Genomic DNA, 19233 nt, shown 5'->3' with positions numbered 1-19233 from the left:
ATGTTGTTTAGTGCTTGTGTGAATGTGCACCTTCTAAGCATGTAATTATTAAAAAGCAGCTTGTGATGAACTTTGTTTTAACACGTGATTTTCTCTTCACCACCTGCTTTTGGTGGTTATCAGTGTATTACAAAGGTACAAAATTGATTTCAGTACTTCAATAAGTTACATTATATCAGCTAATGAAATTACGGTATTTAACTGTAAATATAAGGCAAAACTGTAATAGCTACAGCGTTTTTACGCTATAACTCTGGCAACCACAGCTGCCATTTTTTATAACTGTAAAAAAAAAAAATACTAAAAAAATATAACCATTTGAAAAAAAGAAGAAATAAATAACTTTGGACACCAAATGTGCCTGCTATTATAGAATCACTCAGTTAGCGATTTCAATGAGAGAGGGTAATAATATGGCAGGGGCCGAAAATGGGCACAACAGGGGTTGATATCTTCAAAAAAAGCACATGCTCTTCAAGTTGATCTTTATCAAATTGAGTTTTATTGTCATTCCACTATATGTCTGGACGTAACGTAACTACATAGCGAACTATCTCAAGCGGTAATCTAACTATACAATAAATAGTTGACTATACATACACATAACCTAAAGCAGACTATACAAGTACTTTACATAACAACTGTGCATGATATTGTGCAAAAGAGGTATTTAAGAAGAAGCAAGTAGTGCAGTATGATTTGTGGTGCATTCACAAGTAAACATTTGTGTTATCTTATGAAGTCCTTGTAACATGGAGTGTTTATGAGAAAGTGTCTGGTGCATATAGAGAGAAAAGAGTGTGTTTTTCTACAGGTGGTTTGTCCAGCCCACTCACATGTGTAGTACATTTCCAGGAAACATGGAGTGTTTCTTTTCTTTACTTTATTCCCATCCCTGCAGTTGAGGCAATTAATCACAACATCACTGGTATTAATTAGTCTTTTGTGCACAGAACAATTCTCTTTGGGAATCAGAATGTCTGTGCTACTGATGAGACCTCTTTGTTCAATTTAGTCTCTTTGAAATGCTCCTGGAACATATGACCAGTGCTCCTAACCCATTTTTTGAGAAAGTGGAGAAATTGGTGATGTGCTAGAGGAAAACCGACATGATTTTTAGGCTAGGCTACTGGAGTTTGATTTCAATGATGACGGTTTCTTCAATGACTACTGAGGCGACTGGAGTGAGGGTAGTGTAGGGTTTCCTATTATCCCGCTGGAGGAAAAAACAGTCTCCAGACCTAAAGTCAAGCTCGGTGGAACTAGAAGAGTCCAGTCTATCACCAAAGACCAGGATGCTCCTAAAGGGGTTGCCTCTCTCACTGAGGGTGTGAGCTGGACACGTGTATTTGGATGCAGTTTCACAGCAATATTAAATACGAGTTAAGCTTTGTTGACAGCATGCTGACCACAAAAACCAATATGGACTTGGAATTGTTTCAGCCTTATTTGTTTCAGCAGCTTGAAACAGATGTTGTTCATAATTCATGTTAATTTTAAATAGATTTTCCCTCAAATTTTTTCCCTTTTTCCTACTGTTTGGAGGGAAATGATTAAGGAAAGTTTGTCGGATTTAAAGTATATTTTACTGAAGTGTGTGTGTATGTGTGTGCAGTTGGTGCAGGTGTTTACAGTTTTGGGGGTCACGACTGTGCATTATCACTGTACTTGTGGACATGCTAAATGTTGGCCATCAACGCGATCTGTGCTCTGCTGGCTGCAGTAGGAACCAGCTACTATAGTTAGGAGCTCAGCAAAAGACATAGGAAGGATCCTTGGTACGGTTGAGAATTCTGGTTATGTTTGATCATGATATGTAGATGAGGGTCTGATGGCCTGTTGTAGTTGAAGATCTAAGCTCAAATTTCAGTTCTCAGTTGTATCCTTGATAGCGAAATAAAGATGTGATCTAATAAAATCGACTGTGACTTTAGTCTTCTAAAGGTTGGGGTTGATTGAGTATCCAAAACCCTGAACAACCACACAGTTATGGCCAAAGTTTATCTAGTCAAAAGTTTAATCATCATGTAGAGTTCTTTCTTTTTGATGGAATTGTTCGATATAATACAGCATACTCATTTCCCACTAGATGATTTGTAATTTTTTTGATCATATGTTATACACACTTTTGTATGGTAATGTTCTTTGGGACCTTTAGCACACTTCTTGCTGATTTCATGAACAAAATGCTCAATATTCTACATGCTGCTATGATGTCATCTGTCTATGAATGGATTCTGATTGGCTGTTGATGTTTTTAAAGTTGGTGGGAAAAAAAATCTGAAATGTTATTCTGACAATATTTCCTCAATACTTTCTAAGTGTTGGGGGAAAAGGGCACATTTATTAATACAAATATAACTTGCTCTCCAATACAGATTCTAAAGAAAAAGGATAATCATTATTTTATGGAAGCCAATTTCAGCTGCATAGGAAAAAATATGCTTGATAAATAAATGTAAAATTATCACATTCAAAATTATGAAAAAAAGTTTAAACTGATATGAAACGTCCGGAAATTGAAAGTCGTGACATTTGGCAAGTATGGTAACCCATTCTCAGAATTGGTGTTCTTCATTTAACCCTTCCAAGTGCACAAACACAGCAGGGAGAAGTGAACACACCATGAACAAACACCGGGAGCAGCGGGCAGCTATTTATATATATAAATACTTTTTAATGCCTTATTTATAACTCACATGTCATAATTCTGATTTATTTGTGTCATAGATTAGCCTTTTATGTAATAATTATGACTAATGACAATACAGCACTAGAGTTGGATGTATCTTTTACTCCAGTGGTTCTCAACCTTTTTGACAAGGTCCACCACAGTGCAAAGATTTTTACTCCTCATCCCCATTGAAGAGTAAGGTTTAAGGAGTAAGCTCCTCACCCCCATTTTTTAATTTACAGAAACTAGTAGTGTCCATAGATTAAAATAACTTTAATAAGGAACTAAAATAATATTTATCAACCCAAAGGTTGCAGGTTGGAATCTCAGGTCCGGCAGGAATTGTCAGTAGAGGGAGTGAATAACCAGTGCTCTCTTCCACACTGAGATGAGACCCTTGAGCAAGGCACCGAACCCCCAACTGCTCCCTGGGCGATGCAGCCAGGGGTGTAGGACTGGGGTTAAAACCAGTACCGATTACCAGGGCCCCAAAGGAAGAGAGGGATACATCAAATATGGAATACATATTTCAAAAGGGGGGGGGGGGGGGGCTTGTATTAGGACAGGGCCCGGGATCTTGTGCAGCGCCCCTGGCTGCAGCAATATGGCTCCCGCTGCTCCGGGGGTGTGTTCTTGCACACTTGGATTAAATGCAGAGCACAAATTCTGAGTATAAAATACAGCTTTTTAATTGAACTTAAATCATCTTGAGGCCCCATGAACGTTTGATTGACCACTGGTTGAGAGCCACTTATTTATTCTTTACCCATTAGGCCTACTCTAGTCTCTAGACATGCACACCCCACCCACAGTCCATATATGCAAGACATTATGGACATTATGGTTTCACAAATTTTCAAGCCTGCAGTTTCTCCCAAGACACTCTTGACTCAGCTCTTATTGTTTACATAATTCATAACCGGTTTAAAAATACCCCACTCTCGAGCGCTTGCAGGGGTGTTTTCTGGAATATGGGCTGGTGGAATGAGTGAGTTCTGCTCGGGACCGAGCCAACCTGGTTTTCTCTTTGTTTAGCCACCGCCTCCCCTCATGACATCAACACTGCGGAGAGCCGTCGCGCGCTCAGACTCTGCTGCAGAACAGCACGCCAGTGCGCAAAGGTAAGCGAGCGCTCCTCAGCACGCACGATCACGCTAATATACTTAAAAATAGTGAATGGGTTGAAAATATCATTAAATATATGCATGAACAACGCGTTAGCTCGTCCGCACCTCGTTTCGTTGATGTATGCTGTTGTGACTTTGTTTGCAGCGGATCGTGCGCTATTGATGAGTGATTGGTGATCTATCAGCATGTCGCTGTACGCGTCTCAGATTAAAGCGTTTAAAAGCGCGGAGCCCAAGACACTTGGCGTGAGTTACATTACGCACTGTCACATTATTATATTGCTAATTTTCCTCTGGATCATCAGCTACAGATGTTTTATCAACTAGCCCGTATCATTACGCTTGAATTTATAGGCTGAACACGTTGTTTACATATTGCTGGTATGTTGCATATGTGTTTTTAGCAATTCAGTAGGTGCTGTCCTATTGAAGATCACATTTAGGCTTTAGTTTAGTATGTAGCACATGTAGTATATTTAATAAACAATATCTGGCCAACATCCAAGGACACACCCATATCAGAGATGCAACACACGCATACACTCTTACGGACTGAACTTAATATAATCAAGATAAAACAATTATAATTACATTTCAGCTTGGCTTATTTGTCTTAAAAATACAGACTTATTTTTTAATCAGGAACAGAATTAATAATAGTAATACTAATATGAAATATAGACAGATTAACTAAATTAAAATACTAATGTATTTCAGCATGTAAAACTGCAGTTTGTTTGCAATAGTGATTGTAATTTTGTGTTCTTTGGTTTAGGCTATTGAGATCATAATTGGTGTGTTTACTGTAATTCTGAGCACAATTGTGTATAAGCTGCACTACCATATCCAGCGTGAAATCATCATCCTCATCGTCAACGGTGCTCAGGTACAAAAACACACGCATTGAAATACATTAAAGATGTTTAAATTCAGTCATGTGACATGTGGCTCTGTTTCCTACAGCTTGTCATAACTGGTGTTGTCCTGGTGCACACTGGGAGAAAGCCATCTAAATGTTTGGTACAGTATGAATACACATATATGAATATCATCTGAAAATTAGAAAGTGTTCGAGTTCAGTCAGTTGACATAAATCAAGTCACCTTATTTAAATCCTTCTGTCAGAAGGACCTTGCTCCTCCTCGTCCTGTATTGACCAAATACTGTAAGTGCAGTCACAGCAATAACAAACTTTTCAGCAAAGGTCTTCTTTGCATATACTGTATTTTGGTCAATAACCATTCACATAGATTGCAGCACATTACTTGAATGACTTCTGAAGGGACCATGCAACCACATTTAGTTTTGTTTTTTTATGGGGCAGTTTGTAAAAGTGTTATTTTTGTATCATTGAAATACTTTGATAGCTTTAATTAATATTTTGAATCTGCTTTTATGTCTATGTAGATTTTATTATTGTTAACTGAATCAGTTTTTGTTTTTATATTTCTAAGAGTTTTAGTAATGTTCATAGTTTTTGTCTTTTAAATATATTGCTATATAGTTTTTGGTAAGTTTTAAATTTTAGTTTTAATTTAGTAAATCAAGTTAAACAAAATTCAAATCAGAAATGTTGCCTGGGCAGCTATAGCTGAAATGAAACGTTTTTACAGTTTATTTTATTTCTTTAATTTTCAGTTTATTTCATGCTTTTTAGGATTTTAGTTAACTATAGTTAACTGCCAATATTTTCACTGAATTTTTCTGCATTGATTATTGGAAATGAGATTTTTACCATTATGCTATTGGAAAAGAGATTATTATTTATTGTTGAAATACATGTCTCTTCATTTGTTGCAGGTGCTGACAACATTTGTTCTGCAGTTACTAACAGCAGCATTTGATATTGTTGGATTTGGGCTCATGGCCAGACACATCCCATTCAGAGGAGACTCGTACTACTACAGGGACACAGAGGTAAACAAACAGAGACGCCCCAACCTGCTCATCCTCGAGCCAAGACACAAGTGACTCGATATTTCTTATACTGTAAAAAACAAAACAAAAAACAGATCCCTCAGTTATTGAAATAGCACAAGCATCTGTTAAAAAAGGGGAAAATGTTATACTTCAAATGGTCCGCTTGCTTTGTTCATTGCCAAACAACGATTTCAGTCGAGCTGGCAATTTTTATTTGTGCCTGTCATGAATGTGGAACAGAAAAGCAGATGATTTTGAGTGTAGGAATCAGGGAGATGTACATCGATCTGAACCTCGTTCTCTGTCAGACGGCAGACTGTGGTTGAGTGTGTGTGAGTAGAAAGAGAGATGTGACTCCAGGCTCTCTCCTGCTTGTTTCAGTGGTGTTGTGACCCACTTCACTCTCTTTCGGCCTGCTGTGGAGATGGAGAGAAAGAGGCACAAAAAGAGGTGAGTCGCATTACAAGCTTTACGATGCAGTGGGAAAACTACACACCCTGAGACTCTAAGCTGGATTCATAATTCGGTTCAAGATGAATATAATAACAATTTCCCCCCTAGTTTTAGACTGGTGCAATGCACAATTCTTAGTGTTTTATGCCACAGGCATTTATACATTTCAAATAACTTTGCTTTTTGATGCACAATTTAGACTAGTGTTTGACCAATATGGGTTTTTAGATGACAAATAATACCAATAACTAAAGAGTGGCATGGCTTTATTGATGCATCAGTGTTGTTGTTAAATAAACCAATAAAATAAAACCATTAAATAAAATTTTACTTAAAAAATATTTTTAATTATTTTTATTAAATTATAGTATTATATTAATTTAATAACTAATATCAAAGAAAAAGTTGAAAATAGAAATATAAGACAAAAACAAAAAACATAAACATTGTACAACCTTAAAAGAAAATTGGCAACTAACTAAAATACAGTAAATCACGTAAGTAAAAGGCAAAATCACATAAGAAAATTATTCAAACTTAAAATGTAAACTGAAAATATAAAAACAACAGCTAAAATACAATAACATATGTATAAAGGTGAATGCAATGTAATTCTAGCAAATTTATATTTTACATTTTCTTCACAAAAAAAGTGGAAAAATTGAAATTGGACATAAAGCAAATGGCCAAATATCGAAATCAGAATTTCGGAATACGATGACTGATTAATTGAAGTATAACATTTTCCATTTTCCATTGTTTTTTTGTCTTATTATTTGCATATGTAAATACCGGGGTGTTTGTATAAATAGTTTTACCATAGAACAGTGCTGTTGGAATAAACTGTTGTATTTGTGGTTTGTATTACAGTTCTTAGTGAATGGGATCTTGGTGACACTGATCGGTTTCCTGATGCTAGCATGTGCCATTGGTTTGGTTGTTTCTCTTTTTGGGGTCTACGCCCTTTCTGTTAGTGCCATAAAGGTATATCTCAATATCTGAGAATTATGTTTTCTGTTTAAAGTATCTATTAATGTTCTAAGGCTTTTTACTGTTTACCCTCAGGAGCTGACGCCTATCCCACACTCTACAGCAAACCAACATTATGGTGTTGGCGTTCAGACCCAGAACGCTATCCACGCCGGAAACTGACAAAACAAGAGGCAGAAGGGCACAGCTTTAGCACAGTTTTTCACCAACTGCAAAAGAGGACTGTTTCACCTACAAACCACTCACAGGTAACCAACCACAACAACAGGAAAAAAAAATAACTTTTGTGAAGTTTTAAATATTTTTTTTTTAAATAAAAGGGATAAAATCGTGTTTTTTGCTTGGCTGTCGCTCTCACAGGCTTTAGGAATGCTGTAATATCGAATGCTCAACTTAATAGTTATTCGTACCTCATGACTTTTCGCTCTTACAAACTGAAGCTTCTTAGCATGAAATTCTAATCAGATGTCTACCCAGAAATCTAGACCAGAATCCAGTGTTATCAATGTATAGATGGGTAAGCGTGTTTATCGCATTTTGTACCACCTTTTGCATGAATCTTTGTATGTTTGTTTTAGCCACATGAGGACATATGGGTGCTACATTTAGCAAGTTGATATATGTTCATTTGAATTGCAATTTGAAAATAAAAGCACTTGAACCATAAAAATGTAACAACACTGTAAGCAAGCCAAATTATTTTATATATATATATGCTTACCAAAAAAAAAAATCCTTTAAATAAGAGCTTTGATAAATGTGGCCCGTGTTCAGTGAAACTCCTCTAAAGCAGAGTAATGTGAGTTTAAACACCAGTGAATAACTAAACAGCATCGCTTGGCTTTTTTTGTCATCTTGTTTAATCCGTACTGATTCTTCAGGAAAGCTATGATGACTGCCAACTCTGTAAGTGCCACCACTTGTGACCAAAATCATGGACACCCTAATAAAGGTCAGAGGTTGAACCCTCAGTCAAGGGCTCGACTTTGGTGATGTAAAATCCTCTTGTGGAAGCATGTGTCGTCCGTTCTGTGTCTGTAGATCTTTGTCTTTGTGACAGCATGTGAGATTTGCATTGTGCCTGTTCTCAGTGAACTGTTGACGTGTAGTAAAATGAAAACAAGTAGTATGTAGTAATATGGCTGTGTTTGTGTTTGTATTTGACTGAATGATATTTCAAATAAACTTGATTTATTACACAATCTAATACTGTTTTTATTAGAGTTTTTTTCACAGTGCGCACACACAGTTAAATCGACAGATATTAATATAAACTCTCAGCAAATCATTGTGCAGAGAACAGTTTAGTCCTGCAAATGGGTTGAAAAATCGAATTGTATTTTCATAGGATTTTCTTGATATCAGTTTTATGTTAGAATAATTAAAAACTATTTTATATAAGCAGACTTTTATTATAAAACATCAGAAGACGCTTATGAATATGGATTATGCATCATTATGTCAGACCAATACACTTTCCTGATTTGTGGAAAGGATTCTAGTTAATATTCATTAGATGAGCCTTACAGCAGGGTAAGAGGACTTTTATTTTAAAACATCAGAATCCATTTTTCGGGAGGATCGGTTTGGATGGTGTTTGTTACAGTCTAGACTGGACATTATGAGTGTGTTTCTGCTCTAAACAAACACTCATTCATGCCCTCTGACGATTTCCTGGATCGTTAAGTGAATTACCTTGATGAGTATAGGCTACTGTATGTAATTCAATATGAGTGTTTTGTTTTACAGTGTAATATTTCAAATAATGAGGGAAAAATTTTATTTTCATATAATTGTATTTACTAGGCTATATTCATACTATATACATTTCTATAGTATATAGTGGGTGTGTTATTCATCATTAATTAGTTAATTAGTTTATATACATATACACATATAAATAATACATTTATAAATAAAATTATATAGAATTTAAGTAAAATATAAGGTATTCAAGCATAGACTGTATAAAAATAGTACTCAAGGCATGCTGTATTGTGAATAAGTGATGGGGCAAGGGGTTTCAAGCAATCCACTGGTGAAGTGATGTCTTGAGAACTGGGTATACTCTTAATTTATGATATCAGCCCTTTTTTTTTTTTTTTTTATCAGCCCAGCAAAGGATGAACACACTTTGTTAAAAAAGCATATATAGGTCAGTAGTATTTGCACAATGTCACTTAACTTCTGCTGCTGGATCCCTATGAAATTAATATTAGCCACAGAAGTGGTGCAGACTTTGCAATAAATAATTCAAATAAAATAAATAATTAGACTGCAGCAATTAACATTTTGTCAGAACCTCTAATAAATTACATTATTATTATTATTATTATTATTATCCAATCTCTTACTTTTATTTGGTTGAGACATCAAATACACTGCTGGACAATAACCAAACATTTGAATTTTTTAATTAATTATATAATTATATATATAATTATATACATTACAAATAATTATAATACAGTCACGCTATAATTAGAACAATATCAAAGCAATAGGAGTCTATAGTATGTGCTCATTTATGGGTAAACATATATTTGTCTTTTTTTCTAGAGCATAACTGGACACTTTGTCAGTAGTGTTGAGAATCAGGCAACAGTGAGCTGTTCTTTAGAGAGTAACAGATTTATTTTATGTTACCGGCTGTGTGATGGAGGAGTTCCTCTGAAGGTTATTTTATGGTCATTTGAGTTTTGTTAATTAAATCCCTTTAATCCAGGAGTTTTATTATTGTTGTGTATCAAACTCATTGTCCTCATTGTCAAACTGTTTTGCCCCATCAAATACCTGTCTCACTCAGAGGCAGACTCCCTGCCCCAGATAGCCTCGCCATGGGGTCGATGTGGGCGTGGCTGTAATCAGCCAATCAGAGACTGTTGCTAACACGTCACGCCTCCAGCTTCCAGATCTTCTCCAATGTTTGGGTTCCACCCGGTGAGGGTGTCATCTCCCAAATGATTCCTCAGATCCCCACTCACATATGTGTGTCTGCTCATGTTTATGATTCACACGAGTGAGCTCATTTTGTTCAGTTTTGTCTGGTTCTGTGGACCACACTTTTTAAAAGGTTATTTTAAATAGTTTCTTTATCAATTTCAAATCTTACTTTCCATCAGAGACTGTGATGCTGTCGGCTGAAGTAAAAACAGACACAGAAATGTTGCCAGCATGTGAGTGTGAGAATATTTTGGGGTTCAGGACTAATGGATGTAATTTGTTTGTTCAGGCGGCCATGTGGAGCTGGATGAAAAGGTACATATTGTATTACATAAACAGTGCATTATTAATCAGACAGTTAATACGATATAAGTATTTATTAAATTTAATTGTATTAGTTATTGCATTTGTATACAATAGGGTCCTGAGACTACTTGATGAACATTACGTGTTTCGCATTTTAATTTAATACAATATTTTAATTACAAATTATATTATTAGAATAGCAGACTAAGTAATCCAGGTTTTTTTAAGTTCTTGAGCTGCATTAACTCCACAAGTTTGTAATAATATTTGTACAAAGTCACAAATGTAGGCTACTTATTAGATTATTGACCAAGAAATAGTGAAGAATTAAATTCATCTTTTGTATTCTACTTGTGTTCTCTGTCCAGTCAGCGTATCTGCACATGTTGTCCAGAGGACTGCCTAAGAGACATCACATCGTGACGTACATACTACCGAAGAGCTCTCAATCACACCTGCAGCTTCAGGTACAACTCTGGGTCATCCACACATACTGTAAAAACTACTAAAAATGTTGCTGATTTTAAGTCCATGTGTTTCATAAGATCTTTTTCTGATTTTCTCAGACTTGTTTGCACCCTGATCCTGCTGAAGACAGTGTGTGTGTGTGGGTTGATGCAAGTCTGCTGTAGACGGTGAGAAGAATTCTATTCAAATACCATCTGACCTGCCACAGACCATCAGGAATGGAGAACATCATTAATCTCTTTTAAAGGAATAATTCACCCCAAAATTTAAATTGAATGAAAATTGACTCACTCTCAGGCAATCCAAGATATACTGTAGATGATTTTGTTTCTTCATAAGAACAGATTTGGAGAAATGTAGCATTACATCGCTTGCTCACCAATGGATCCTCTGTGAGCAAGTGTGTGAATGGGTGCCGTCGGAATGAGAATACAAACTGCTGATAAAAACATCACAAAATTTTTTTAGCTGGAAGCAGTGGTTTGAAGTTAAAAACGTCTGGATGACTGGAGACATGTGGATTACTGGGATCTTTTAATCAGCTGTTTGGATTTTCATTCTGACGGCACCCATTCACTGCAGAGGATCCATGCTTGAGCAAGTGATGTCATGCCACATTTCTCCAATCTGTTCTGATGAAGAGACAAATGAAGTTCTGATGAAGAGACAAACTCATCTACATCGTGGAGGGCCTGAGGGTAAGTACATCTTCATTTTTGGGTGAAGTAATTCTTTAAGAATTAATTTTATTGTTTTGAGTGTCTGTTTTCTGTATGTTGTCAGTGTGACGGAGGTCTCTTGGTGAGGACATTGAACGAATCAGCACTGGAACCAAATTTGCCTTAGAACTGTGGTTGAAAACACAGGAGCCTCATGCTGAGATGGGCTGATGACTTCTCTCTGCCTGCTTCTGTTTATGTATATGTTACCATTTAACCATTGCCTTGAGGAAGACTGCACCACCTACTGGACTGGAGCTATTTCAGCCCAGCACTTTGTTCTGGCACAACATTGAAATCAAAATGTTGTCAAAAAAGCCATAGAATAAGAGCTGGCAAATTAAAGTTAATCTAATGCGGTGATTTATAATTTAACCTACTTTCTTACACACACAGTTATAAATGCTTTATTTTAAAGGTAAACAAATTATTTTGTTGTTCACATGACCAGCAGAACATTCACTTGTTTCAGGAACCAGTGATCAGACACTTCCATATGCAGAATAAACTGATCATGTCAAATACAACTATTTATTGGATAGACAACAGCATAGACAAAAATACGGGAAAAATGAAATTTCATCACAGATTACATTTGACCGCTGAGATAATCTGCAGAATTTCACTTGCTTCACATTTCCTCTGACACATTTATGTTCTTGTTGTTGAAATACTCGCAATCAATCAAGTTAATGCCTGGCACAGTTTTACCCTCTTTGCTATTAGAAAGAATTTGAGCTGAAGTGGCACAGAGCCGTCTACTTCTGTTTGGTTTATTTCATATTGAATCTGATACCCATTGCACAAATTTGTTAAAACTCCTACATTTGATCTGTGGTACAACCAGGCAGTGTGACAAAAAAAAAAAAAGGATTTTTTCCCAATGAAACAGTATTTTCCATTAATATTCAAAAATATTAAAGCCGCCACACAACCATTTTAAAAAGCTCTTTTTAATTACACTAAATCTCTGTTAATACAGCACATGACTGTCATCATTCAATCCATTTTTACAAGTTACAAATTACTTTGTGCAAAGGTATATGGTAGGAAAATAAATTCTAAATCATAAAGGCATGTAAAATCATTTCCCTGTCGGTTTAGCATCCTGCTGTGCAGTGCCAGATGTATGACAGTTATTCATCCAACATAAGGGTTTCTGCAGGCCTCGTTCTTCTTAAGGACATTGCTGGGGGTCAGAAAACCTGAATGATGGAGTTAAAGTGAGTTCTTTTTACAGAAGTGTGATGTGATGTGAAGCATATGTGTGTTTTACTATACCTGTGTCCTTCATTTGTTCACCACGTACATTCCTGTGCGGTTTATCGGAGGTTTTTCTCTGACATCCTGTTAAAACAAGAGTCAGTTAACATTAGATGACAATGAAGGGCTTTTATATACTATAACTTCCATCAGCCTTAGAAACAACTTTTTATGTCAAAAAGTAATTATGTTAAGAACTTTTTTTATATATTACTATTATTAATTATTATTTATTAATATTATGGGTTTTGTTTATTGCTCTTGTTTATTTTGATCATTTATTTCTATTTAGATGTAATGTTATACACATACATATATATATATATATATATATATATATATATATATATATATATATATATATATATATATATATATATATATATATATATATATATATATATATATATACTCGTTTATGTATTTACTTATACTTTTGTATATTTTTCATTTTCTTTCAATTTACTTTTATCATAAATATAGTGATTCTTGTCTGTTATAAGATGTCTTTTTTGTTATTTCTCAATTTTTTTTTTCTTACTATAAAATGTTGTTTTTATTATTTTTAAATTAAAAAAAAGAATCCTTTTTGTCCCCATTGGGCTGTTTCAGGTGATTTAGAAAATTTTGTTTATATCATCACTGTGAATCTTGCAACTTGTTATTAATAAAAATGCCAGCACCCTAACAAACGCTTCCGTTCAGCTCTGTTCAGTTTATCAGTCTCTGGTGCTCTGATCAGCTGTCCACCAAAACCTGCTGCTCGGATGCATTCATCCCTGGAGGCCTCAATGAGGGTTGGATTCAGAGTTTAAGTCTTTCTCTCCTGGATCCCATTATTGTTCCAATGTAGGCAGGGCATTGTGAGCGGTGACGCCGGAGCTACTGGACGATGGAGGAGACATGGACGGAGACCTCCCAGTCTCTGGACGAGAGTCGAGTTTCCCACGCTTCAGGTTTCTTAGTCAGGGCTGCACAAAGAGGGGCCTGTGCAAGCGACGGTGGTGCTGGGACACCAGGTAACAGTAGCCAATTTTCCCTATTTCTGATCTGAGATTGTGGGGTCAGTATTTTACATGGACTGAGATGGTGATGGAGAACCCCTCTATAAACGCCTCTGTTTCCCTTCAAAATAAAGCTGCAAGTTGTAAAACAAGATTTGCAGTATGTTTATATATAGTCTTTGACTTGTTATATTGTTAGACGTATTTTGGGAAATGGTTCAAATGCATGCTTTTCAATGAGTTTTGCTGTTAAATTACATGTTTCTTGATGCTTTCTGACCACAGGGCTGCATTCACACAGTCAGTGTTTTCACTACCTGCCTTTACTAACAGGCGTCACTGTCAAATTGTCCCGTTCATACAGCAGCAGGCAAGAGCAGATCCGTTATGTCTGTACGAGCAGGTAACCGTAGCTAATCCCTTCAGACTTCAATCTTCGGAGTAAATCCTGTAACTGATAACTATTGTAAATATGAATGTGTATTGAGTCTTTTACGGTATTTAATACCTAACTTACTCCTGCTACTTTTGTATTGCATCATAGAATGCAGTGTTTTAATTTTGTTTATTATTTATGTACTATTACAAATTACAAAAACTGTCATCCTAAAGAATGCGTATAGTACCTAAATGGTAAACATGAGAACCTTTTGAAAGGGTATTGCCCCAGTGACAGAGAATGCAGAATTTTCTTTCATATTTTGTTTATATGTTTTTAATATTTATTTTTATCTTTTCATTTTAAATTTAGTAATTTTATTATGAACCTTTGTTAATTTTATTAGTGATTTTTATATTTCTATTGAGCTATTTTTATTTATAAGTTTTGAATATTAATTTATAATTTGAATACTTTAAGTTTAAAGTAATTCTTTAATCATTTTAAATTAGTTGTTATGTCATATTTTATTTATTATTATTATTATATATCTTATATTTATATTTTATGTCAACTTTATTTAATTAAAAATTTTAAATATTTTTAAATTAATATAACAACACTTTCTTGAGCTCACAATTTTGTCAGCCCTACAAATTATTGACAAGCAACAGCAAATAATAAGGAACAAAGTGCAAGTTTGTCAAAGTCCGTTCTGTTCTTACAGTATAGAACATTCACTTTTAAAATTCAGTAATAAGTCTTGAAAATTTAAGCCGGTCGCTTTTGTTACCGAATTAACTTACACTCTTTTTCATGACCAAAAAGTATAGGAACAAAACAAAAGCCAAGCTGCATCAGTATGAGAAATATACTTATGAAAAGTATCGCACCGCTTGTTTGCCGTTGGATGTATCAAATGTGCTTTCCGTTGAATACATAGGGATGTCAGGACTGAAGTACATGGGAGGATTCATCTCTTCAACTTCATTCACGAAAACTCTTCGTTTTGGACAACAGCACCATAGCACCACCTGAGAGGAGGAACACCTTGTCCTTTAATAGTAAACTGTTAATGCTGACAAAAACAATCCCAAAATGTACCACCTTGGCTATTATTTTAAGTATTTCACCACAAACATCTTGCTTTATATATAAAAATGGTAATCATTTAGTAGCATGTTATATAGCCTATCAAAGGTTACATTATATATATATATATATATATATATATATATATATATATATATATATATATATATATATATATATATATATATGGTATCAATGTACTGCTGAATAGTAGTACAGAAGTTGGTCAGTTTTATTATATATTAAAATAGTTATACAATCAAATATATGCAACATACCACAAATGGTTTTGTTTTATTTTAAAGTTGGTACCATTTTCTACTATAAAACCAAAGGTTTATATTACATTGTTCCTGAAACCTTGATCACTCACCAGAATGATGAGGATGAGGAGGAGGAAGAGGCTGACAGCCGTCAGCGCTAACAGAGCAACCGCCCATCCAGGCACCAAAGTATTGGCCGTAGTAGGTGAATGGTTCATGGCTGTGGTCTTCGAGGCCTGAGTTGTTGAAACATGGTAGAGCTGATTGTCGTTTTTCCAACAGTGCTGTGAATGGAGGTAAATGTGCTTTGGGGGGCTGCAGTGGTGGTGTTATTGGGGGCTGTAGTCGTGGAGGCATTTGGGGTTGCAGTGATGGTGGCATTTGGGAATGTAGTGATGGTGTCAATGGTGGTGGTGCCATTGGAAGCTGTAGTGTTGGTACCAATGGGTGCTGCTGTGGAGATCCTGTTGGGGACTTCTGGGGTTGTCCCATTGGTTACTGAATTGGTGGGTCTGGTAGAAATACTTGAAATATCCATCAGTGAGTTGGTTGTGGTGTTTAGGGGCATTGTGGTGGTGTTAAAGGGTATGGAGGTGGTGGAGTGGATTGGGTTTGTGATGTTTCCTACAACAGCACTGGAGCCCAATGGGAGAGAGGTGGACATGTTGGGTGAGTGGGTGGATGGAAGGTGACTGGTGAAGGATTCAGCATCCGTTATGATGTCAGGAGTGGAAGTGAGGGGCGTGGTCATTGAGGACATGGTCGTAAAAGGTGTTTCTTTGTGTGTTGTCATTGGTGTTCTGCTAAAGTTCTTCTCTTCCTCAAGAGGTTCTTCACCTGGTAGTTCATCTGTGGGTGGAATTGAATGTACTTTCTGTTAGTTAATACATTTTTTTGTCAATTTTATAGGGAAGCTTATTTCCGCCACAGAATAAAAAATCATTGCAACTTTTTATATTACATTAGAGTTTCTTTTGTTTTTGTTTTTTTACTTATGTTTTAGGCAACTTTGTAGGTATTTGGTAGAATTGTCAGATGTAAGTTCATAATTCTAACTTTTTTCACTATTCTTGGTTTACATCTTCCAGTTTCTGATTTTTTTTCTTCAGAATTCTGCATGAAGAATTTGAAGAATTGAGATCTATAAGTCTGTAACTAAAAAAAAGAAGATGAAAACATAAACTTGCAATTGTAAGAGAATTATCAGAATTATGAGATTTTAAAAAATCACAATGTTCTTTCTTATGTTTTTTATTCATTGGTGATAATAAGCTTCTATATGTTTAGTATGGTCAGTAATGTCAATGTTACTGAACAATGTGTAAACAATCTAAAATCAACCACTTTTGACTGTTATTTTACTTTCAATGTAGCTGATGTCAATCTCTAGTATCGGCGAAGGAATTCGTTTGTATGCAGGCAAAAAGATTCCTCTCAAAAGCTCTGGATTGACTTGAGTCGGCCCAAACAGCAGACGAGAAGAGGCGATCACAGACCCATTACTGCAAGAGAAACATTATAAGATGTTTTCCACTCTGTCATACTGGATGTAAATCTAAGATTATGAGTTAATCAGACCTGAAAATCATCTCATCTGCCCCCAAATATATCAGATGAGTGGTGTCATTAGGTCTTTCATAAATATCTGCAAACTGAAAAAAGAAAAGTACAATGAAAAAATTAAATGAAATCAGTATTCCTCAGAGTGAGACTAATTTACTAATCTTAACTAATAACAGAAACCTTTAAAATGGTTGGTAATTATGATTGAGTTTTTTTAGATAATCACACTTTAAAAAGTAGCATAATGTCAAAGTATTTATTAAATACCTTTTTTTTTTACACCATAGTAAGGTTTCCATTACATTAATGCTTTTGGAAAAGGATTTTCTCCAAACCAACTTACTGTTCATTGCACTCAAAGTATACATTTAATCAGTTCATTTCATAACTTCAATAAAGTACCTATAGCTTATTTTATTCAAAGTACCATGACAACACCATGGTTGCTTAGAGTAGGTGTATGGCATGCATTTTAATTACTTTTAAATATAGCAAATTAATCTGGCAATAATACTGTGGTAGTCCCATGTTATGATTACCAAAGGTACTTTGATATAATGCAAGGTATTTACATTTAAATGATAAATGGTACTTTTCTCTAAATGCAACCATTCAGTAACATAAAGTATTGTTGTATTTTTATCTGAAACCATGACTGTACCTGGGATATTTTCCAAAGGAGTTCTAGATGACCACTAGTCACTGACCTAATAGTTCAAATGATTTACTTTCATCTATACTCAGTGGCGGCTCCAGACAATTTTGATTGGGGGGGCAATGGGGGGGTCCTGGTCTTTTCAAGGGGGGTCTCATGAAAACCAACAAAAAATACAGTGGACATGGCTAATAACTGCATATTTCTGCTACTAAACAACAAAAACACCTTTGCAATGTAAACAAATGACAGGCTACATTTGTTATTCATATCCTTCACACTGCACTTTCATGTCAGGTATATTATGCATTTTTATTGACATTGATATTTTTACATTTATTTCCAGATAGATATTATTGAGTTTACAGGCTAAAGTGGTCTTGCTGTTGTAAACACTGTTGCTATTGTAGAAAAAATATTTGCATCACATTTAAAATCAGAATTGTTTTTATTTTTATAATGATAATTCAGAGAATGAGAAAATCTGAATAAGCCTTACCAGTGGTGTGATAATTATTTTTACGTGTTAAAAATAAGTACTGTAATATAATAAAAGTTTATTCAAATAACATAAAAAAGACCAGACCCCTCGATGCCTGTGAAACTTTTCTCCCTCAAACAGCACGCTAGTGTTACTTCTACACTACAGGCTAACTTACACACAGCAATATAAACAACGTATCTGCATGTTCTCACATCACATCGTTCTTGTAAAATAATAATAAGTAAATAAACACCAAAATCACTTCGCTGAGAATGAAACACCACTTACCAGCTGCCACGATGTTGAAAATATCCTCTAGCAATTAAAAAATGCGCGTGCAGCATGAGGAATCTTCCTGGTTGGATGAGGTCGTAGTCAGGTGAACTGTCATCATGTTGGTCATTTTATTTACGGCTAAATTATTATTAATAAATTGTACTAATATTATGATTGGGCGTGGGCAGGCATTCACAAAAGTTTATGTTATTACAAAAAAAAAATTGAGGAAATTTTGCTTTGACAAAAGGGCACTTAAGGGGCAAAGGAGCAGGTGCTCAAGTGAGCCGGTTCTTTCGGACAGTTCGATCAAATAAACCAGCTGAAGAAAAAAAATGGTTCACCGGTTCTTTTGCGCTCGATGTAATGCCGTCATTGGCGATGATTGCCCTTCATTCAAGCCTTTGGTTTACCCGCGCTTATAACATTAGCAAAGAATCAGTTCAGAATCAATCACCAAAAGAATCAGTTCGGTTCAGATGCGCTCTGTGTCAGTCTGCTTCACGCTGAATCACGCATGCGCAGTTATCATCAGCTCATCGGTTCTCGAATCGGACGCGTCCGACAGAAACGGTTCTCGGTTCAGTGTATGAATAAATGTCGAAATAATTATTATTTATTATTGTTCTGCGTAGTTTGAAGAGAAACATTTTG

The 19233-nt window shown here is 35.4% G+C and overlaps 2 protein-coding genes and 1 long non-coding RNA gene across 4 annotated transcripts; 2 read left to right on the top strand and 1 right to left on the bottom strand.

The window, feature by feature from the left end:
* Nucleotides 1-3691: 3691 nt before the first annotated feature.
* LOC113059883 (uncharacterized) lies at nt 3692-8371 on the top strand. 2 transcript variants are annotated; one of them, XM_026228539.1, is made up of 8 exons: nt 3692-3795; nt 3947-4047; nt 4577-4687; nt 4765-4821; nt 5602-5718; nt 6103-6171; nt 7045-7158; nt 7240-8371. In XM_026228539.1, the coding sequence occupies exons 2-8, from the start codon at nt 3988-3990 to the stop codon at nt 7324-7326; spliced, it is 615 nt and encodes a 204-aa protein (XP_026084324.1). In that variant the 5' UTR covers nt 3692-3795; nt 3947-3987; the 3' UTR covers nt 7327-8371. The 2 variants fall into 2 exon arrangements, with proteins under 2 accessions (XP_026084324.1, XP_026084326.1); XM_026228541.1 differs by lacking the exon at nt 6103-6171.
* Nucleotides 8372-9678: 1307 nt separating this feature from the next.
* Nucleotides 9679-11985, top strand: LOC113059882 (uncharacterized). The gene is made up of 4 exons (XR_003278172.1): nt 9679-10422; nt 10782-10880; nt 10980-11048; nt 11665-11985. It is a non-coding gene; the product is annotated as an uncharacterized LOC113059882 (long non-coding RNA).
* Nucleotides 11986-12106: 121 nt separating this feature from the next.
* LOC113059881 (cell wall integrity and stress response component 4-like) lies at nt 12107-17248 on the bottom strand. Its single transcript, XM_026228538.1, has 6 exons — nt 17180-17248; nt 16964-17103; nt 15712-16450; nt 15140-15280; nt 12882-12947; nt 12107-12805 (listed from the first exon to the last, which is right to left on the bottom strand). Exons 1-3 carry the CDS (start codon nt 17188-17190, stop codon nt 15816-15818), a joined length of 786 nt encoding a protein of 261 aa, XP_026084323.1. The 5' UTR covers nt 17191-17248; the 3' UTR covers nt 12107-12805; nt 12882-12947; nt 15140-15280; nt 15712-15815.
* Nucleotides 17249-19233: the final 1985 nt, after the last annotated feature.

The sequence above is a fragment of the Carassius auratus genome, chromosome 41 (assembly GCF_003368295.1).
Source record: "Carassius auratus strain Wakin chromosome 41, ASM336829v1, whole genome shotgun sequence".
Taxonomy (NCBI): domain Eukaryota; kingdom Metazoa; phylum Chordata; class Actinopteri; order Cypriniformes; family Cyprinidae; genus Carassius; species Carassius auratus.
This window is presented reverse-complemented; position numbering and strand designations above follow the sequence as displayed.